Source organism: Carcharodon carcharias, chromosome 9, assembly GCF_017639515.1.
Source record: "Carcharodon carcharias isolate sCarCar2 chromosome 9, sCarCar2.pri, whole genome shotgun sequence".
Lineage (NCBI taxonomy): Eukaryota > Metazoa > Chordata > Chondrichthyes > Lamniformes > Lamnidae > Carcharodon > Carcharodon carcharias.
The window spans coordinates 154,132,291-154,155,857 of NC_054475.1; the positions used below are offsets into that span (position 1 = coordinate 154,132,291).

At 44.2% G+C, this 23,567-nt stretch overlaps 1 protein-coding gene across 4 annotated transcripts in view; it reads left to right on the top strand.

Moving 5' to 3' along the window:
* Positions 1–23,567, top strand: part of rxfp2l (relaxin family peptide receptor 2, like) — a 144,303-nt gene that overhangs the window by 22,301 nt on the left and 98,435 nt on the right. For all 4 annotated transcript variants that reach the window (XM_041196217.1, XM_041196221.1, XM_041196220.1 and 1 more), the window contains exon 2: positions 22,693–22,839. In XM_041196217.1, the coding sequence (XP_041052151.1) occupies positions 22,693–22,839 (147 nt within the window). The remainder of the gene's footprint in view (positions 1–22,692; positions 22,840–23,567) is intronic.

Genomic DNA, 23,567 nt, shown 5'->3' on the forward strand with positions numbered 1-23,567 from the left:
GGTAAGACCAACAAGTCCAGAGAGCCCTGGATGTCAAGGGATATAGAGGATATGCTAAGGGGAAAAAAGGAGGCTTATGGCAGATACAGAGGGCTGAAAACAGCGGAAGCCCTAGAAGAGTATAGAAAGTGTAGGGGGGTACTTAAAAAAGTAATTAGGAGATAGAAGAGGGGGCATGAAAATCATTGGTGGGCAAGATAATGGAAAATCCCAAGATATTTTATAAATATATTAAGAGCAAGAGGATAACCAGGGAAAGAAAAGAGCCCATTAGGGACCAAAGTGTCAATCTGCGCATGGAGCCGGAGGACATAGGTGAGATTTTGAATGATTACTTTTCATCTGTGTTCACTATGGAGAAGGACAATGTAGGTGTAGAAGTCAGGCAGGGGGACTGTGATGTACTTGAAGAAATTAGCATTGAAAGAGAGGAGGTATTAGCCATTTTAATGGGCTTAAAAGTGGATAAATCCCAGGCCCAGATGAGATGTATACAAGGTTGCTATGTGAGGCAAGGTAGGAGATTGTAGGGGCTCTGACACTAATTTTCAAATCCTCCCTGGCCACAGGAGAGGTGCCAGAGGACTGGAGGACAGCGAATGTGGTACCAATATTCAAGAAGGATAGTAGGGATATAAACCAGGTAATTACAGGCCAGTGAGTCTAACATCAGTGGCAGGGAAACTATTGGAAAAAAATCTGAGAGACAGGATTAATCTCCACTTGGAGAAGCAGGGATTAATCAGGGATGATCAGCATGGCTTTGTCAGGGGGAGATCATGTCTAACAAATTTGATTGAATTTTTTTGAGGAGGTGACTAGTTGAGTAGATGAGAGTAGTGCAGTTGTTGTAGTCTACATGGACTTCACTAAGGCTTTTGGCAAAGTCCCACATGGGAGAATGGTCAAGAAGGGAAGAGCCCATGGGATCCAGGGCAATTTGGCAAATTGGATCCAAAATTGGCTTAGTGGCAGAAGGCAGAGGGTGATGGTCGAAGGTTGTTTTTTGCAATTGGAAGTCTGTGACGAGTGGTGTACTGCGAGGATTGGTGCTGGGAACCTTGCTGTTTGTAATGTACATTAATGATTTAGACATGAATATAGGAGGTATGATCAGTAAGTTTGCAGATGACACGAAAATTGGTGGTGTTGTAAGTAGTGAGGGGGAAAGCCTTAGATCACAGGATGATATAGATGGGCTAGTAAGATGGACAAAGCAGTGGCAAATGGAATTTAATCCTGAGAAGTGTGAGGTGATGCATTTTGGAAGAACTAACATGGCAAGGGAATACACAATGAATGGCAAGACCCTAGGAAGTACAGAGGATCAGAGGGACCTTGGTGCACATGTCCATAGATCCCTGAAGGCAGCAGCACAGGTAGATAAGGTGGTTAAGAAGGCATATGGGATACTTGCCTTTATTAGCCGAGGCATAGAATATAAGAGCAGGGAGGTTATGTTGGAGCTGTATAAAACACTAGTTAGGCCACAGCTGGAGTACTGTGTGCAGTTCTGGTCACCACACTATAAGAAGGATGTGATTGCACTGGATAGGGTGCAGAGGAGATTCACCAGGATGTACTCTGGGCTGGAGAGTTTCAGCTGTAAAGAGAGACTGGATAGGCTAGGGTTGTTTTCCTTAGAGCAGAGAAGGCTGAGGGAGGACCTGATAGAGGTACACAAAATTATGTGGGGCATAGATAGGGTAGATAGGAAGAAGCTTTTCCCCTTAGCGGAGGTGTCAAAAACCAGGGGGCATAGATTTAAGGTAAGGGGCAGGAGGTTTAGTGGGGATTTGAAGAAAAACTTTTTCACCCAGAGGGTGGTTGGAGTCTGGAACACACTGTCTGAGGGGATGGTAGAGGCAGGAACCCTCACAACATTTAAGATGTATTTAAATGAGCACCTGAAATGTCATAGCATACAGAGCTATGGGCCAAGTGCTGGAAAATGGAATTAAAATAGATAGGTGCTTGATGGCCGGCATGGACACAATGGGTTGAAGGGCCTGTTTCATGCTGTAGAACTCTATGACTCCAAGAGAAGTGGAAAATATCATCTTGATTATTGCCCTATTGAGGGCAGAGTAGAGGAAGCTTTCCTTTGCATTTAATCATGTAATATCTGATGTGAGGGTACTTGATAATAATGTTAGATGTTTATAATGGAGCAGGATACAATTTCGCAGCAATAGTATCATGCAAATTAATGATCACAAAATTCACCAGCAATAGCTTTCTAGTTGATAAGGTTAAGTTGATTAGATTCACTTGGAGTGCTCTTTCTTCTGAGTCACTGGGTTGTGGTTTGGGTAAATATTCAAGATTCTAATCTCTTTGGAAGGGAGAGTTTCTACCCATCATATTCGTGGCATGCTCCAAACCATCATACAAAAGTGGATTACTTTTGAAGTGTATATGCTGTCATCATTATTGGCAAACATAGAGAAATGTTGGCCAGCACATTTGGAGAACTTCATACTCCTATTTGAAAGGGCCATGAGGTCTCTTATGCCCATCCAAGCAAGCATTTGGTTTTGATTTAACGTGTCATCTGACAGATTACTAAAGAGTATCCTGATAGTCTGGCAAACATTCCACCTTGAACTAATGCTAGTAAATGCAGATTAGCTGGTCATTCATCTCACTGCTACCTGTGGCGGCATCTTGTTCACAAAATAGCTACCACATTGGCCCACATAAAATTGACTGCACTCCAAAAAGAACTAATAGTACATGAAGTTCTTTGCAATGTTTTGAGATGTGATAAATTGTTATGCTCAAGCCCTTCAGGTAGGCACTTTTAAAGTAAGCTGAATATACTCCTCACTCTCACTAGCTTCCTCTATGGTATCTGAAAGCATGATTCTATTTCATGCAATGCATATTTTCAAACTGCTGCAAGTATTTGTCCTATTGAACCAGAATAAATTTCTGCTTTAAAAATGTAGGTATCTGCTAGGTCCTTAATAGCCTGGACATTGAGTGCGGCTGCTTTCTACAGCTTCCTTGTTGTAATCTGGAAAGAGATTTACTTTCTTTGTTTCACCCACAATGTCATTAGGATGATTTTCCCTCTGTGATTTATACTTTTGAATTTTTAATTCTGCTTCTTGCAATGTTATCGCTTTTTCTAAATTAATTAGAATAATCCTCTGCTCAGTGACAGCCATCCTTATTTAATCTGAATTCCTGTTAAGGAATTATTGACCACAAAATTGTGAATTGTGCACGGCAAGATCACTTTACAATTCTGCTTTGAAGTTCAAATACCAAACCTGGATTAATAGTGTATTTTATTGTTATTCAATGTTTTAGTGAGGTCAGCACGTCACATGAAATGCTGTGAGGCACAACATGTCTGTTTCTTTTTGCCATACCACCCTGCTTTCTTGCCCACATGTCTGTCCTTGGCTTGCTGCATTGTTCCAGTGAAGCCCAACGCAAACTGGAGGAACAACACCTCATCTTCCGACTAGGCACTTTACAGCCTTCCGGACTGAATATTGAATTCAACAACTTTAGGTCATGAGCTCCCTCCCCCATCCCCACCCCCTTTCTGTTTCCCCCTTCCTTTTTTTTTCCAATAAATAAAATAGATTTTCCTTTTCCCACCTATTTCCATTATTTTTTTAAAAAATTTTAAAAATCTTTTATGCTCTCCCCACCCCCACTAGAGCTATACCTTGAGTGCCCTACCATCCATTCTTAATTAGCACATTCGTTTAGATAATATCACCAACTTTAACTTTAACACCTATGTGTTCTTTTGTTCTATTGTTGTTGACATCTTTTGATGATCTGCTTCTATCACTGCTTGTTTGTCCCTACAACCACACCCCCACTCCACTTCTCTCTCTCTATCTCTCTCCGCCCCCCACACACACACCTTAAACCAGCTTATATTTCAACTCTTTCTTGGACTTGAACTCAAGTTCTGTCGAAGGGTCATGAGGACTCGAAACGTCAACTCTTTTCTTCTCCGCCGATGCTGCCAGACCTGCTGAGTTTTTCCAGGTAATTCTGTTTTTGTTTTTGTTTTGGATTTCCAGCATCCGCAGTTTTTTTGTTTTTATCACAATCTCACTCCTTGCTATGTATCCTTCAACCTCTTTTGTCTCTAGGAAGATATCTAGTTGCTTCAAATCTATTTATACTGATCATGTCACTGGCCTTCTCTAGTAACCCTTCACCATAATAAACAACTTGCCTGGTTTTTAAAGCTGTATGTCATGTTACAAAGAAACATCATTAATCATTCCTCGTAAGGAATTCCTATTCACTCGCTTCGTAAAAACAGATTTCCTCATGTGGGTTTGGGCTCTTTTACCAATCACTTTAAATGAGTGTCCTCTGGTTCTCAACCATCCTACCAATAGGAACAGATTCTATCTACTCTGTCTAGAGCCCATAACTTCTAAGCAAAAATAGTTTGAAAAAAATGAGTGCAAATCCTGAAAATCTCAGACAAAAGCAGAAAGTGCCAGAAATAATCAAACCAGGCCTTTGAGAAAGTGGTATTAAGTCACCTTCTTGAACCGCTGCAGGCCATGTGGTGTCGGTATACCCACAGTGCTATTAGGATGGGACCTCCAGGATTTTGACCCAGCGACAGCGAAGAAATGTGATATAGTTCAGTCAGGATGGTTTGTGGCTTGCAGGGGACCCTCTAGGTGGTGGTGTTCCCATGCACTTACTAAACTTGTCCTTCTAGGTGGTAGAGGTCGTGGGTTTGGAAGGTGCTGTCGAAGGAGCCTGGGTGAGTTGCGGCATTGCATCTTGTAGTTGGTACACACACTGCTGCCACTGTGTGTCGATGGTGAAGGGTGTGGATGTTTAAGGTTGTGGATGAGGTGCCAATCAAGTGGACTGCTTGTGCCTTGTAGATGGTGGGCAGGCTTTGGGGAGTTAGGAGAACAAAGGGATATTTAACATGTACCAAAGATATGTTCATCTTTTCATTGTGGTAGAAGTATAGGAACCCCAATGTGCCATCCATTCACAATAAAGGTAAGCAGAGGGCACTGGAATAGGGATGGAAATGTGCAATCTCCAAAAAAAATACAGACAGCAAAGTAATATCAGCAGTAACTGTCCCGCCAACAAACAAATCCTGCTCCACCCAGCAAATACCCAGTTGGACTAAATCACTACTGAAGGTAGCCCACCCCAACTTCTGAGTGCCAGTAAAGGATGGATAATAAATGTTGGCTTACTCATTAACACCCACTTCCTGAGAATAAATTAAAAAGAAAGTAGAAAACTCCTTGCTGTGATTAGGTAACTGGAACTGCACATAGTACTCAAATTGAGATCTGACAAATGCCTTAAACAGGAACCAAATAGCCTCAATGAACAGTTCAGATGTGACGATGTTTGAATATTCTGAAATTTTACTTCCTTGTTTTTGGGCAGCTGGGAAGATTTATGCAGCCTCCTATCTTTAGACATTACCGAAATGGTAAAATCCATGATAGGGACATATGAATTGGAGTGAGCTATTCAGCCACTCAAATCTTCTCTGCCATTCAGTTAGTTTATGGTTGATCTGTACCTAAGTTTCATTTACCCGCCTTAGCTCCCTATCCCCTCATGCCCTTACCTAATGAAAATATATCAATTTCAGTCTAGAAAGCTCCAATTGTCCCCCAGCAATTGCAGCATTTTGGGAAGTTAGAAGTTCAGATTTCCACCACCCTTTTGAGTGAAAATCTGCTTCCTGTTTTCCCTCCTAAATGAACTAGATTTTAAGATTATGTCCCTTTGTTCTTGATTCTCCCATCAGAGGAAACGATTTCTCTGGACCTATTCTACTGAATCCACTTTAATATTTTAAACATTCAATCAGATCATCTCCCAGTCATCAACAGTCAAGGGAATACAAGTTTATACAATCTGTCCTCATGAATTAACCTTGTAAACACCGATAGATTATACTGTTTTCAACTTGAAAAGAACAGGATTTACGGGCCAAATGATTATTTCCCATTCTGTGCATTTTATGTTCTTATCTGTAAGGCAGGCTTACTTTTATTGTGGGAGACATTGTTGGATGCATTTACAGTACAAGTCCAACATTGGGGCAAAGTGGTTTTAGGTTTTTACTGACACTAAACTTGTGCATTGTAACTTAGGTTACATACTGATTCCAAAGCATGGTAAGACCCCATCTTGCAAGAAGTCTGACTCCATTTCACTCTGGTATCAGTGTGGCTCTTCAATTCCGATTCAGGTTGCATTTACACTATAAACACAGTATGGTGAGAAGCAAAACTACTTTGTGCTGGCTTTACAAATACACATTTAGAAAACTGCTGCTGCAGCAGACCTACTGGAGGACCATAGTCTGTTAGAAAGATCAGTCCGCTGTGGCTGAAACCTGCACACTTGGTTCCAACACATGTCATCAAGGGCAGAGATTAGGAACATATTCCTAACCAGGAGGTTCAGAAAAGAAAAGAACATTTTGTTATCCTACAACAATAAAATAAGTCTTAGGTTAAGTGATGAATGGGGTCATGTGAGGCCCAGGAAACAGACCTCAAGGAGATCATTATCGATATGCAAAATGGTAATCATCAGAGGACTGAAACCAAAAATGTAAACTGGGGATTTAAAATTTTTTTATTGAAACTATTCTTCAAATTAAGAGTTCCCTAGAGGCTTTGCAAATTAAGAACAACAAATGTAAGCTTAAAAATAAAATGGAGAAAATGCTTAAATATGTACAATTTAAAATGGTGATCATTGGAGACTAGATTTAATACATGCACTAAAATGCAAGAACAAACTAGCCATGGATCAATAAAGAAATAAGGGCCAAATTGAAACTAAGGAAAAAGCCATAAATAAACAACAGAGGATGATAAAAGAGAATACAACAAGGTTAGGAAAGAAGTCAAATAAGCAATTAAGAAGGAAAAGACATACTTTGAAATTTATTATTTGTTTTCATATTATTTGAATAATTTAAGTATTCTGCAGAAAGATTAATAACAAAAGAAAAATCAAGATAAGGTTCAGGCCATTAAGACTTACACATGATAAACTCATAAGCAATGATAGTGAAATAGCAGAAATATTAATTAATGGACATAACATTAGAAGAAGAAATTGAAAAGGATGTAAGACATTTTAAGGTAGAAATGTGGAAATAATTGATAAATTCATCAAACTTAGGATAAAATCCCAGGTCCAAATGGATTGCATCTGTGCATTTTAAAAGAAGTTAGGGATAAGATAACAGGAGCACTATACTCTCTCTCTTCAGGTATAATGCCTAAAAGGGCATTAGAGACCATGGACCACCATGTTTATTTTGATATATAGGTGTGGATCATCATCGTTGGTGGTATGTTGATTGAGTTTGTGAGTCTCTTTTAAAAAGATTATTCTTTCTCTGCCTCTATCTCTTTTACCATCGATCTTTCCCATCAGTGTAGGACTTTCCAAATCATGATTTATTACTATGTGCCCAAGAAATCCCAATATCTCTTCCTGATCTTGGTCAGCAGAGTTCTTTTGGTCTCAGATTTTGCTAGAACCTCTTCATTGGTATTGTGACGTATCCAAGTTACCTTCACTATTTTTCTCAAAAATCACAACTTCGCAGCCTCAACTCTTCTCTGAGATGCTTCACTGATCGTCCAACACTCGCTTCCATATGTCAAAGTTGATGTCATGTAGCAATCCAGGATTCTGAGCTTTGTTTTCATGGCTAATTTTGAATTGATCATAATCTTTTTAAGCTTTTGAAATGCAAATTTGGTCATTCCAATCTTTCATCTTATTTCTTGGTCGCACTTTCCATGAGGTGTTAATATACTTCCCAGGTAACAAAGTTTCTCTACAAGTTTGAACTTTCCATTCTTCACTGTCATCTTACATTCTGACACGATTTTATTTTTGGACACGACTAGACATTTTGTTTACTTACAATTTATGCTCAAGCCTTTCTTGAACATTCACTCACTACTCTATCCAAAACCTTTTGCAGTTTCTCTTCAATGTCAGCAATAAGAAGAGTGTCATCCATTCTTACTGGCAGGGACACTGTTGGAATTTTGTTCTCCCAACTTTCAAGATGGGTTAAAGGCAGCTCGAGCTTCCTGACAGACAATGTTGGGAACCCCAATAGCGTCACGTATAGTATTAAGGTTATAGCCTCCAATTAATAATGCAGGAAGGTTTTCAAACTCTCCAAGGATATTTTCACTATACAAACTGAATAGATTTGGGGAAAAAATACACCCCTGTCTGACCTCTCTTTTAATCTTCACAAAATTGCTTAGACCGGTTCTCAACCTTAACGGCTACAGTATGTTCCCAAAAAAGATTTCTTAGCACTCTTAGTTCTTTGCCATCAAGCTCCAGAGACTCTAATGTGCTCATCAGTTCTTTATGTTTCACCTTATCAAATGCCTTACTGTAATCAATAAAACACATGAATACATCTTTTTTCATCCCTATGGCTCTTCCTGATAGCATGCGTACCATAAGGATAGCATTTCTCATTCTTCTGTCTTCCAGAAATACCACATTGTAGAGCTGAAATTTCTGACTTTATCTTGCTTCTGGTCCTATTCATCAGCACTGGAAGAAGGATCTTGATAAAGTGACTCATCAGACTAATCATGTGATGGAGCTCACAGTCAATTGTTCTGGGCTTTTCAGGGAGTGCAATGAATAATGATTTACTTAAGGGAGGAATTTTCCCCTTATGCCAGCAGTGGGCAGGTGTACTTAATTTGGCAGGAGACCAAATATCTGTTTCCCAGCAGTGGAATAAACTGTTGGAATTTTGTTCTCCTGATTTTCAAGGTGGGTTAAAGGCATGTCGAGCTTACCAACGAACAATGTTCGGAACCCCATTGCACGCATTAGCATCTCATGCATACTCATTAAAAGGCCACCTTGCCAGAATTAAGCTCCCCCTCCAAATTAAGTTCCCTGCCAGTGAGAATTTAAGATGTTCAGTTTTATGACTGTATATAAGTAGTGTGCACCTGGTGAGCTTCACTTCTTCCATGACTTTGAGGTCTGTAGATGTTGCTTTTTCCTCCTTGAGGACCTTGCCTAACTTTCGCATTAGCAAACTCTGCACCAAGGCTAGACTAGGGAGGCAGGTGGAAGTTGGAGGGAGTGGGGGGTAGGTGGAAGGGTGTAGCAAAGGCTGGGCAGGGGAGGCAGACCTACAGGGGAAGGGTGTGTAGAGTGTACCCAGGAAAGGGTAGGTAGAGAGTGCCCAGGGAAGGGGGGAGAGAGTGCCCGAGGAAGGGCTGGGGTGGTTAGAATGTGCCCGGGGAAAGGTTGAGGGGAGCGGGGGAGGGGGGAGGTAAGAGAGTGCCTGGGGAAGGGCTGGGTGGTGGGGAGGTAGAGAGTGCCTGGGGAATGGTCGGGGGGAGGGGACGGGTGAGGAGAGAGAGTGCCCAGGGAAAGGCTGGGCCGGGGTAGAGAATGCCCGGGGAAGGGTGTGGGGGGGGGGGGGGGGGGGGGGGGGGGGGTGCAGAAAGTGCCTGGGGAAACAGGGAGGAAGAATGTCCGGGGAAGTGGGGGTGAGGGGAGCTATCTTAGAGGGTGGGGTTAGTGTTGTCAACAGTGGAGTCCTAGGGGGAGAACTCAGGGTACTGGTGGTAGGAGGGAACAGTCAGAGAGGGGAATGGGATGTGGCAGGTTCAGGGTGAGAGTCTGGTAGGTGAATGTCTCATTGGTTGGGTCACAGGGAGGAAGAAGACAGGTGGCTCAGATAAAGGGAGGGGTCACTGTCAGGGGTGGGCATGGGGACAGTAATGGATGTCGGCTCTGAGGGGAGGAAAGACATGTGGAGATGGATTGAGATAGAGTTCAGTGTAATGTGGGGGATCAAGGGTGACAATTGGGAGAGGACTGGTGATGTTTGATGGGTCTATGGTGATGGAGGGAAGTTGGTGGGTGACGGGGAGAGTAGAAGGTGGCAGAGTGAGTTTGAAAGGTGATGCACACCATTTTCCCAAAACTTGACCACGCAATTAATCTGTCAGTGAGATCCCTCGAGGTGGGAGGAGGGTCTTTTGGGTAGGTGGAGTTCAAGGTGAGCACAAATGGCTAAAGGGACATCCTAATAATTATGAGGCAACTAGATGTCAAAGATGCTTACTTCTGTGCTTCTATCAATGGTTAAGCCCACATTGCAGCAGGTTTACTCCTGACTCAGAACATCGAGATCTTAGCAAGCTGTGGAGCTACAGTTCATTCTGTTCTATTTGTCATCAGTTGCATCAGAGGCAGGGATGAAGGGAGAAAGGGAGATGGAATGCCTCCAAGGGGCACAGCTGGTGGAGGACAGCCAACTCATGACTCCAAACCTCCACCCTCCTGGGTGAATGGTCATGGCTGAAAGGGATCATGCAGTTAGTGTTTCTATGCTGCCAAGACAATGGTCTCTCTCTATAGAGTTTTGAGGGTAGTGAAGATGAGCAGAAAAATGTCTACTTGAGGCTTCTTGTACATGGCTCTCATTATCCTGGTCACAGAGCAATGTCTCCATATACATTCATGTACAAATCGGAGGAACATCCATATTTGGTCCTCCAGGATGTCATTATGTCATTAGCTAGAAGGGGTGTGGTGGGGATGCCATTTCTATTCGGACACTGGGTGAAGGGCTTAGCATTTGCCTACTGCCTTTAAGATGGAGGGAAACCTGAAAAGGAGATGCCCACTTAATGTATCACTTCAATTTGTTCACACATCCACATCGATGATGCAGGCTGCAGGCAACCCTGTCTTGGAAATGGCTCTCATCTAGATGAGGAGAAGGAGGGCCCGTTGCTGGTTGGCACAAGCCAGGAACAGCAAGGCCCTGAGGAGCAAGAGGCAGCAGGGCCTCTAGAAGGTCAAGAGACTGGTGAACATGGAACACTGCAACGGCGAGCATTGGTCCAACCATGGGTGTATCACAGGCAGTGCTCTTACCTACAGATGAGTGAAAGGCAGTGCCGGAGGCTTCCTTGTATGTCCCAGGATGTGGTGGCTCATATCTGTGAGCTTCTCCACTACGAGCTGTGTTCACAAGGACTCTGTAGGATTAGTGTGGAGCTCCTGGCCTACAAAGAGTAAATGTCTGTCTGGGTGCCCTTTAAATATGCCAGGACCTTTGACCTCTTGAGATTAAGGGCAACCTCTTACCCACCCTGCCACAAGATTCGAGCCCTGCCCACCCCTCCGAGTTCCTTGCTGATCCTCCAGAGGTCCCAGCGTCACAGATGCCACTCTTCAGCCAATTCAATTTGCTCCATATGATTTCAAGAAATGGCTGAAGGCATTGGATACTGCAAAGGCTATGGGCCCTGACAACATTCCAGCATTAGTACTGAAGACTTGTGCTCCAGAACTTGCTGCACCCCTAGCCAAGCTGTTCCAGTACAGCTAAAACATTGGCATCCTCCCGGCAATGTGGAAAATTGCCCAGGTAAGTCCTGTACACAAAAAGCAGGACAAATCCAACCAGGCCAATTACCCCCCATCAGTCTACTCTCAGTCATGGAAGGGGTCATCCATAGGGCTATCAAGCAGGACTTGCTTAACAACAACCTGCTCACTGACACTCCGTTTGGGTTCCGCCAGGGCCACTGAGCTTCTGACCTCATTACAGCCTTGGTTCAAACATGGACAAAAGAGCTGAACTCCAGAGGTGAGATGGAAGTGACTGCCCTTGACGTCAAGGCAGCATTTGGCTGAGTGTGGCATCAAGGAGCCCGAGCAAAATTGGAGTCAAAGGGAATCGGGAGGAAAACTCTCCGCTGGCTGGAGTCATACCTAGCACAAAGGAAGATGGTTATGGTTGTTGGAGGTCATCTCAGTTCCAGGACATCACTGCAGAAATTCCTCAGGGTAGTGTCCTAGGCCCAACCATCTTCAGCTACTTCATTAATGACCTTCCTTCCAACATAAGATCAAAAGTGGGGCCGGTCACTGATGATTGCACAATGTTCAGCATCACTCGCGACTCCTCAGATACTGAAGCCATCCATGTCCAAATACAGCAAGACCTGGATAATCTTCAGGCTTGGGCTAACAATTGGCAAGTAACATTCATGCCACACAAGTACCAGACATAACCATCTCCAACAAAAGAGAAACTAGCCATCGCCTCTTGACATTCAATGGCATTACCATCGCTGAATCTCCACTGGGGGTCATCATTGGCCAGAAATTGAACTGGATCAGCCCTATAAATACTGTGGCTACAAAAGCAGGTCAGAGGCAAGGAATCCCGCAGCAAGTAACGCAATTCCTGACTCCCGAAGCCTGTCCACAAGACACAGGTCAGAAGTGTGATGGAATATTCTCCACTTGCCTAGATGAGTGCAGCTCCAACAATACTCAAGAAGCTTGACACGATCCAGGACAAAGCAGCCCACTTGATTGGTACCCCTTCCACAAACATTCACTCCCTCACCACCAACGAACAGTGGCAGCAATGTGTACTATCTACAAGATGCACTGCTGAAACTCACGAAGGCTCCTTAGGCAGCACTTTCCAAACTCATGACCACTACCATCTAGAAGGACCAGGGCAGCAGATACATGGCAGCACCACTATTTGGAAGTTCCCCTCCCAGCCACTCACCATCCTGACTTGGAAATATATCACCATCCCTCACTGTTGCTGGGTCAAAATCCTGGAACTCCTTCCCTAACAGCACATGGACTGCATTGGTTCAAGAAGACAGCTCACCACCACCTTCTCAAGGGCAATTACGGATGGAAAATAAATGCTGGCCCAGCCAGTGATGCCCACATCCTGTAAGTGAATTTAAAAAGTGAGCTGAAAAGCAGAAGATTACACTTGTTCATCCGCCCCGCTGTCCAGCAGAAATCATGCCAACGTTCCCACCTGCCACCGGACTTAAAGTAGAATTTTCCATTATGGAGACTAAGTCTTCTGGGATTTCTACCATTTCATAAACTTAATTAAGGCTGAGCATTGGTTTGTCTATTCTAAAGTCTTCTGAACTTTTAATTTGTTCAGTGACTATTTCATCTGGGCCTTTGGCTTTATTGTTTCCTATCTTATTTCTTGCTGTTCTTACTTCGTCTTCCATGATCTTTGGACCATCTGTGTTTTTCTTAGTTGTTGGCTTTTCTTTTGGAAATTGGAAGCAAAATTAATAAATTTTTCCAGGTCCTGGTTCCGCTTCATGCTACCTCGACTACAGCTCCTCACACCCTGCTTCAGTTCTTCTGACGTGTCTTCCTTCTTCCTTAACTGAGGTTTTCCATCCACGCTGGTAGACAGGGCCTCAACCATGTCTAGCCCATCTCCCGCACATCCGCCCTCACACCTTCCTCTCCCTCCCAGAACCCCTATGATAGGGTCCCCTTTGTCCTCACTTATCACCCTACCAGCCTCCGCATTCAAAGGATCATCCTCTGCCATTTCTGCCAACTCCAGCATGATGCCACCACCAAACACACCTTCCCTTCACCTCCCCTGTCAGCATTCCACAAGGACCATTCCCTCTGGGACACCCTGGTCCACTCTTCCATCACCCCCTACACCTAAGCCCCCTCCCACAGCACCTTCCCATGCAACCGCAGAAGGTGCAACTTCTGCCCCTTTACTTCCCCCATCCTCACTGTCCAAGGGCCCAAACACTCCTTTCAAGTGAAGCAGCATTTCATTTGCACTTCCCTCAATTTAGTCTACTGTATTCGCTGCTCCCAATGGGGGTTCCTCTACATTGGAGAGACCAAATGCAGACTGGGTGACCAGAAGAATGAGGGGGGATCTTATAGAAACCTATAAAATTCTAACAGGACTAGACAGGGAGGTTGCAGGAAGGATGTTTCCGATGGTGGGGGAGTCCAGAACCAGGGGTCTCAGTCTGAGGATATGGGGTAGACTATTTAGGACTGAGATGAGGAGAAATTTTTTCACCCAGGGAGTGGTGAGCCTGTGGAATTCGTTACCACAGAAAGTAGTTGAGACCAAAACATTGTATGTTTTCAAGAAGGAGTTAGATATAACTCTTAGGGAAAAAGGGATCAAAGGGTATGGGGAGAAAACGGGAGCAGGCTATTGAGTTGGATGATCAGCCATGATCATAATGAATGGCCGAGCAGGCTCGAGGGCCGAATGGTCTACTCCTGCTCTTAGTTTCTATGTTTCTATGTTACAGCCTCGGTCTGTCCGCAAGCATGACCCAGACCTCCCTATCGCTTGCCATTTCAACACATCACCCGGCTCTCATGCCCACATGTCCGTCCTTGGCCTGCTGCAATGTTCCAGTGAAGCTCAACGCAAACTGGAGGAACAGCACCTCATCTTCCAATTAGGCACCTTACAGCCTTCCGGGCTTAACATTGTGTTCAACAACTTCAGATCATGAACTCTCTCCCCCATCCCCTTACCGATCTCCCCCTTGTTCTATTAATTTATATATTTTTTAAATATATTTTTCTTTTCCCACCTATTTCTATTATTATTTTTAATTTATTTCCATCCATTGTTTTATCTCCACCCTTTAGCCTATTTCGATCCCTTCCCCCTACCCACCCCCACTAGGGCTATCTGTCACTTGCTCGTCCTGCTTTCTACCCTTAATGTCACCATTAGCACATCCTTTAGCTAATATCACCACCGTCAACACCCCTTTGTCCTTTTGTCTATGACATCTTTGGCAATCTTTTCTTTGCCTCCTCTTATCACTGGTCCTCTATCTAGCTCTACCTGTCCCACCCACCTCAAACAACTTATATTTCACCTCATTTCTATTTTCCTTTAGTTCTGATGAAGAGTCACATGGACTCAAAACGTTAACTGTCTTCCTCTCTGTAGATGCTGTCAGACCTGCTGAGTTTTTCCAGCTATTTCTGTTTTTGTTTCAGACTTCCAGCATCTGCAGTATTTTGCTCTTATTGGGATCATGGAGCCTGGTGATTTACCTGTATTCCTCAGGCTTACAGAGAGCAGAGAAGAAAAGTACAGCAGAGGCACCTAGCTCTGTAAAGGGAGGAGCACCTCCCTCAAGAAGAAGAGGTGGCAGGGTCTGCAGTGCACGCAGCTGAAGATCCACAGAGAGCCATCACTCTTAGGCACTTTGGTAGACCCAGGGTCTACAGATGCCTCTTGTCATTCCTGCAGATGACTGAGAATCAGTGTCCCCAAAGACTGCACATGTCAAGGTAAATAGTCACTCATGCAGGATTTGGCGCCACAGGCCAATGGAGTGCATCCACGGCCAGTGGTGGTGAAAACGATTGCTGCGCTCAATTTTTACACTTGTGGCTCCTTCCAGGGCTCCACAGGTGACATTTGTGGGATCTCGCAAGCCTCCACATACACATGTATCCAGGTCACGGATACTATCTTCGCAAAGGCACAGCCTTTGTGCCTGGGATCAGGAAAGCCAGGAAGCAAGAGCGCTGGGATTTGCGCAGATCTCTGATTTTCCACAGATGCACGGTGCCACCAACTGCACTACATGGGGGCTTAGACATCCACGGCAACAAGCAGTCAACTATGTCAACCACAAGGGCTTCCACTCATTGAATGTTCAGCTGGTGTGCAACTGCTACAAGCGCATCCTGCAGTTCTGCCCATGATTCCCAGGGAGCGTACATGACTCCTACATCCTTAGCAGGTCTCAAATCCCTGACATCTTCCAGAGTCCAGAGAAGCTGCAGGGCTGGCTTCTCGGGAACAAGGGCTACTCACAGAGGACATGGCTGATGACACCCGCGCGGCAGCGTCAGACAGCAGCAGAGCTATGGTATAATGAGGCTCATGCCACAACCCAGACTTTGGTGCACTAAACATTAGGCATTTTGAAAATGAGTTTCCGGTGCCTCGACAAGTCCGGTGGAGCATTGCAATACAGTCCACCAAGTGTGTCGCACATCATCATTACTTGCTGCGTGCTACACAACTTGGCGCTGCAAACAGAGGGAGGGCCTGGCTGAGGAAGAGATGGAACAGCTGTACATCTCCTCTGATGAGGAGGAAATCGAAGAGGATGACAGTGATGAGGTCCTTGAAGTCGAGGATGGTGGTGATGAAACCATCACACTGGCTAGACGAGGCAGGCCCAGTCGGAAGGCCCGCATAAGGAAATATTTGTGGAGGATGATGGCAAGATGCGGTAAGGACAGTCCCGACATCCTCACCTTGCATTTGTGAATGTTTGACTCCTGTGCAGCTACTGGCTGCGCACATACCCTCAGTGCTCAGGCTAATGTCATGGAGATGCAGCAGAGGCCCTAATAGTCACTAGGTTCCAGGAGGATGATGACGACATGCAGTGAGGACACTCCATAGATCTTTACATAGACTCTGAGAATGTCTGACTCCTGTCTGGCTGAAGGCAGCTCACTTGCGCTCTGTGATCAGAGTCATATAATGGAGACACAGCCATGAAACTTTAAATGCGCCTGATCATTTGGCAGCCTTCAGCACCTATCCCCTTCAGGAGCACACCGTCACCGGTCACAGATACTGAAGAGATGGTGGGCCCAGTCTCGCTTCAAAGGTACTGAGAGCACACAGAGAGAACGATGAAACTCTGGTGACGCCTGCCCACGACATTCTGGCAGCAATGACAAGTGAGATGAGTGAGTGTGAAGCCAACCATCACTTTGGTCTAAAGGTTACACACTGCACAGCGAAGATGCCCTGGACTGAGACACCTGTCTTTATCTTGTGCAGGAAAGAAGGTTTCACATCTGAGTGACACAAACACTGCTCACCATAACAAGGAGCCATAGGCAAGGAGACATTCTTGGGAGTTTATTTACAATAGCGAACATTAAGCACAGGTGATTAATACCCATGCCCAGACTGTGCAACTACATTTTCTTAACCTTCTTAACTTTGCCACTATGTCTTGGTGCTCCCCTGACATCCACAGTGGAGGTGAAGGCAGCCTGCTGACTGCTACGCCCTGTTATCTGTGATGACCTTGGCAAGTATCCTCTGGAGGTCCAAGATTGGAGGTCCACTGCCTGCTTTGGGGTCCTGCTGTGTGGCAGTGGCACCTTCCTTGGCCCGTGGAGCTGGTGCTGCTGAGGTCACAAGAAGAGGGGATTCAGATGGGCTGGACACTCCCTAAGTCACCTGGGTGGATGGCTCCAGGGTGTGCACCTGTTGATCCTTCTCCCTATGGATGCCTGATGGCCCCTGGCTGACTCCTTGAGGAGAAGGGGAAGCTGGAGTGAGATCAAGCTGCCCTGCACCCTCTCAGGTTGACACTGTTGGAGGCCAACTGTGGCATCAACGATGGAATTCAGCCCATGCAGCAATGCAGAACAAATGTCCTGCACCAAAATCTCCATGGTGGGCCCCCATCCTACTGGTGTTGAATTTAGTGCATTGGCATGCCGGCGCTATCAGACTGAAGGCGAATGGACTCCTCTGTTGTGCCTTGCAATCTGAGGACTGCAGTGGGCATCCCTTCCTGATGTTTCCGAGCTTCACTTTGCAGCTCCAGCAGATTTCTGGCCTCCAGCAGTCCTCCGAGTGCTGGAGTCCCTGCCTCCACCTGCTTTGGATCAGACAGTGCAATGTGATCACCAGAGTGTGACCCGAGGCTACTCTAGAACTTGGTCCCACTGAGGTGTGTATCTCTGTGCTGGGGGAGAGTGTGGTGAGTGTTGTGACAAGTCTTCAGTTAGAGTGTCAACACATTCTTCTTCTGAGGTGTCTTCGGGGTTTGAGTTGAGATCCTGGCTCGTGGATCCCCTCGGCTGTTGCCCAGATATGCCTGCAAAAGCAAAGAGAGATAATTAGTGTATGGCAGGGGACTACGGAACAGGGGAACTTCACAGCATGGTTGTCTGATGGATGTTACACTGCTGGATCCTCACTTGGTTGAGCACTGCCAACCTCCCCGTCAGCACAGGAATAGTCCAGGTTGGCACTGGCCAGGTGGATAACTTGGTTTTCAAAGTCTGTGAGGACCTTGATGTTAGGCATTCCTCCACCAATCTACGACCTCCCTTTTGTTGTGTGCCAGCTTGTCCTGAATGAATACAGATGGAGAGGGTCGAAGCAGGATGCCTGTCTGGTCAGTTGAGAACAATGATTGGCATGTGTGGGTGGTGAGTGGTGTCATGGACAGGTTGAGGATCAGTGCAAATCTGGGACGATTCTGCCCAATGGAAACCTGAATCAAAGATGTAATAGAGAAAACATCTGGGAACTGAAAATAAAATAAAGCGCAGTCAGCACAGATTCCAAAAAGGGAAGTCATGCTTGACCAATCTTATTGAATTCTTTGAAGAAGTAAAAGAAAGCATACATAAGAGTACTACATTGTAGATGCATGACTAAGAACATGTGGGTCAGAATAAAAATAGCAGAATGGATGGCAAGCTGGATACAAAACAGAGAATAGGGATTAAGGTTAGTTACTCAGATTAGCAAAAAGTGGGAAGGATTGGTGTTGTGATTACTTGTTCGCTATTTATATCAACAATTTGGTCTCGGGAATGGGAGGACAATTTCAAAATTTGCAGATGAAGCCACATGAAGGGTATAGTTAATAAAGTGGATTGCAACAAAATACAGAAGGATGTTTATAAATTTATAGAATGGGCATGCAATTGGCAAATGAATTTCAAGATAGATAAGTGCTTTTACTCCTTGGAAAATAAATGTCCGCATGGGGTAAAGGAAGAGCGGGAACTTGGGGTAGAGATATACAAATCACTAAAGTTAGGGACACAGTTTAAAAAGGTCATAAAAAAAGAAAACACTAGGATTCATTTCTAGAGAAATAAAATTAAAAAGCCGACAAGAAATGTTAAACTTGCATAAAACCTTGGTTAGACAACACTTGGAGTACTGACAATAGTTAAGACCATAAGACCATAAGACATAGGAACAGAAATTAGGCCATTCGGCCCATCGAGTCTGCTCCGCCATTCAATCGTGGCTGATAAGTTTATCAACCCCATTATCACGCCTTCTCCCCGTAACCTTTGATTCCCCTTACCAATCAAGAACCTATCTATCTTAGTCTTAAATACAAATGACCTGGCCTCCTCAGCCTTCTATGACAATGAATTTCATAGATTCACCACTCTCTGGCTAAAGAAGTTTCTCCTCATCTCTGTTCTAAAAAGTCTTCCCTTTACTCTGAGGCTGTGCCTCGGGTCCTAGTCTCTCCTACTAATGGAATCATCTTCCCCATGTTCACTCTATCCAGGCCTTTCAGTATTCTGTAAATTTCAATCAGATCCCCCCCTCATCCTTCTAAGCTCCATCGAGTATTGACCCAGAGTCCTCAAATGTTTCTCATATGTTAAGCCTTTCATTCCTGGGATCATTCTCATGAACCTCCTCTGGACCTTCTCTAGGGCCAGCACATCCTTCCTGAGATATGGGGCCCAAAATTGCTCACAATATTCTAAATGTGGTCTGACCAGAGCCTTATAAAGCCTCAGCAGCACATTCCTGCTTTTATATTCTAGTCCTCTCGAAATAAATGCCAACATTGTATTTGCCTTCCTAACTACCGACTCAACCTGCAAGTTAACCTTAAGAGAATCCTGGACTAGGACTCCCAAGTCCCTTTGCAATCCAGATTTCTGAATTTTCTCCCCATTTAGAAAATAGTTTATGCCTCCATTCTTCCTACCAAAGTGCATGACCTCACACTTCCCCACGTTGTATTCCATCTGCCACTTCTTTGCCCATTCTCCTAACCTGTCCAAATCCTTCTGCAGCCTCCTTGCCTCAATACTACCTGTCCCTCCACCTATCTTTGTATCATCTGCAAACTTAATCAGAATGCCCTGTTCCTTCATCTAGATCATTAATGTATAAAGTGAAAAGTTGTGATCACAACACTGACCCCTGCGGAACTCCACTAGTCACCGGCCGCCATTCCGAGAAGGACCCATTTATCCCCACTCTCTGCCTCCTGCCAGACAGCCAATCTTCTATCCATGCTAGTAACTTGCCTCCAACACCATGGGCTCTTATCTTACTGAGCAGCCTCCTGTGCGGCACCTTGTCAAAGGCCTTCTGGAAGTCCAATTAGATAACATCCATTGGCTCTCCTTTGTCTAACCTACTCATTACCTCCTCAAAGAATTCTAACAGATTTGTCAGGCATGACCTCCCCTTGATGAAACCATGCTGACTTTGCCCTATTTTACCATGCACTTCCAAGTATTCTGAAATCTCATCCTTAATAACGGACTCTAAAATTTTACCAATGACTGAGGTCAGGCTAATCGGCCTGTAATTTCCCGTCTTTTGCCTCACTCCCTTCTTAAACAGGGGGGTTACATTAGCGATTTTCTAGTCCTCTGGGACCCTCCCTGACTCGAGTGATTCCTGAAAGATCACCACTAACGCCTCCACTATCTCTTCAGCTATCTCCTTCAGAACTCTAGGGTGTAATCCATCTGGTCCAGATGATTTATCCACCTTCAGACCTTTCAATTTTCCTAGCACCTTCTCCTTGGTAATGGCCACCATACTCACCTCTGCCCCCCGACTCTCTTGAACTTTGGGGATGTTACTCGTGTCTTCCATCGTGAAGACTGACGCAAAGTACCAATTCAGTTCCTCCGCCACTTCTTTGTTCCCCACTACTACTTCTCTAGTGTCATTTTCCAGTGGCCCAATGTCCACTTTTGCCTCTCTCTTGCCCTTTATATATCTTAAAAAACTCTTGCAATCTTCTTTTATATTACTGGTTAGTTTACCCTCATATTTAATCTTCTCCCTCCTTATTTCTTTTTTAGTTGTCCTCTGTTGTTCTTTGTAGGCTTCCCAATCCCCTGGTTTCCCACTGCTCTTCGCCACATTGTATGCTTTCTCTTTAGTTTTTATGCTGTCCCTGACTTCCCTTGTCAGCCATGGTTGCCTCGTCCTCCCTTTAGTATGCTTCTTCTTCCTAGGGATGAATTTTTGCTATGTCTCCCAAATTACTCCCAGAAACTCCTGCCATTGCTGTTCCACTGTCTTTCCTGCTCGGCTCATCTCTCAGTCCATTCTGGCCAGCTCCTCTCTCATGCCTCTGTTGTTGCCTTTATTCTACTGTAATACCGTTACATCTGATTCCAGCTTTTTCCTCTCAAATTGCAGGGTAAATTCTATCATCTTCACTTCCTCCTAAGGGTTCCTTCACCTTAAGCTCCCTTATCAAATCTGCTTCATTGCACATCACTAAATCTAGAATTGCCTGTTCTCTGGTGGGTTCCACCACAAGCTGCTCAAGTGCTGATATTATTAAAAGAAAGATCTAGAGGCACTGGACAAGGTGCAAAAAAAAATTCACAAGAATAATACCAACATTGAGAGGTTATACCTATTGTGAAAGAATAAACAGGCTGAGGTTCTTTTCTCAAGAAAAAAGACTGAGGGGTGACCTGACGGGTTTTCAAGATGTGCAAGGGTTTGATAGAGGGTAGGTGTAGAGAAAATGTTTCCACCTGTGTGCAAGACCAGAACTAGGGATTATAAACATAAGATAGTTACTCTTAAGTCCAACAGGAAATTCAGAAGAAACTTTTTGCCTAGAGAATCATTAGAAAGTGGAACTTGCTACCACAGGGAGTAGTTGAGGCTAATAGCATAAATCATTTAAGGGGAAGTTAGGTAAGTACAAATGAGAAAGGATTAAAAGGCTGTGTTGACGGGATTAGATGAAGTGTGGTGGGAGGAGGCTCATGTGGGGCATAAACACTAACGTGGACTTGTGGACCTAATGGGCCGTTTCTGTGCTGCAAAAACTTTGTATCAGACATTGTTCTAGAGAATGTAACACTTTTTCCATTTTTCACACCCAATGTCAATATCAAGCAATCTCAGATGAGGTACTGCATGGATTTGATTCATCATGCAATATTCCTATAATATCCCAGTAAGAGCTGTCAGGTCAGACATGACTGTCAATGTATCGTAATGCTCCCTCTATACTTTTACACCAATTTCAAAAATGCTGCTTTTTCTTAGAAGGTGCATGCAGATATTTGTTTCACAAACTGCAATGTTAATTGACATAGTTTGGGGTTTTGCGTCACTGACGAGGAGAGTTTGCTTTCCTCGTACAGCACAACAGTTTGGTTTGTTTTCTAAATAATGCGTACATATTACATATTATGAGGTACAAGATCAGGTGAGAATGATTAATAGTTTAGAGAAAGTAGGAATTATAACCTGTGCTTCACCCTTCCACCCCTGGAGAATGGAGCATGAAGGGGTTAAAATACATGCAGCGACCCTCTCACCCAATCCTCACTGGCCTCATGCTGTGTACCTTTTTAATAACGCGTTCTCCCCAAGTCCAATTGTGGTACACAGATCATTCCCTTTGGTGAGATGAGCTGTCTTTGCACAGACCTTGGATTCGTAGGATTATCATCACACCATTTGGCTCACAGCGAAAGCCAGCTATGGAGTCCATTTGAAAATTTTAATGCAGCATCAAAAAGGCTTAATTATCGACAGCCACATATTGATGAAGTTGGGGATGCATTATGGTTCAGCACATTATGGTGCAGAACAATGTTCAATATTAACTGGTAGGCCTGAGGTCTTCATGGCCTTAGGTGAATTAGCAATTTTATTTTCTTCCCCCATTTTTAATAAACTCTAGAATAAAATCTCCTGTCATGCAGTGCAATTACATAGGATTTTCAAATTGGAAACCCTACTTTTAGACTGATATATGTTATCTTTCCATTTTCTTGTTGTAGCTTCCAATGCAATTCATACAGGACTTCAAACCATTTCCTGCCCCCTTGGATACTTCCCTTGTGGCAATCTCAGTGTGTGTCTGCCACAGCCTCTACACTGCAATGGGATCATAGAATGTGAAAATGGAGCTGATGAGGATGAATGTGGTAGGTAAAGTGTGGGTAAAGGCTGACACTGAGTGCGAGAGTCTGTGTATTTAAGTTCGGAGCTAATTTGACTGCGATATATTCTTAAAAGTCCATGGTGATTTGAAGTTACACCTGCCTCCAGACAATCTTTCAGTATTTTCTTTGGATGGAGTTCTTAAGGGAGTCTTGCTTTCTATCCATAGAAGAGGTAGCACATATTGAATTATTGATTTTGTGCCTAAGAGCCTTATAATAACACAAAAAGGACTTTGCCCCAACCTTGTCAAATTATTGTTAAATGACATTTAGATCCATAATAATCAGTGGCATTAAATTTACCTCAACTGACCCCCGGAGTTATGATGATACAAATTGTTTAAAACCAATAACATAACGTTGGGGAAATATGCAACACAAATCTTGCAAACACAATAAGATTCTTGCTGTTTTGTTAGTCCTGTTTTAAAAGAGAGGGCTGAAGGTCCCTTGAAGGTGGGCTTGGAGGCGTGACACCTGCCCTTATTAAGTCTGAAGGTTGAGGGCTCCTAAAAGCTGGCTGCCTCCACCAAAGTTCCAAAACTTCTGAAAGTCAGGCTTTTAATGCCCTGCAGTCCTTCGAATAGTGCTATGACTTTTTGTATCCCTATGCTAATGATTTTAGTTAAGCTCTTGTATGGCTAGGCTAAGCTAGGCTCAGGAACTTGTCCAAAGAAGTTTTACTGATGGTGTCACAAAGGATGAAAAAA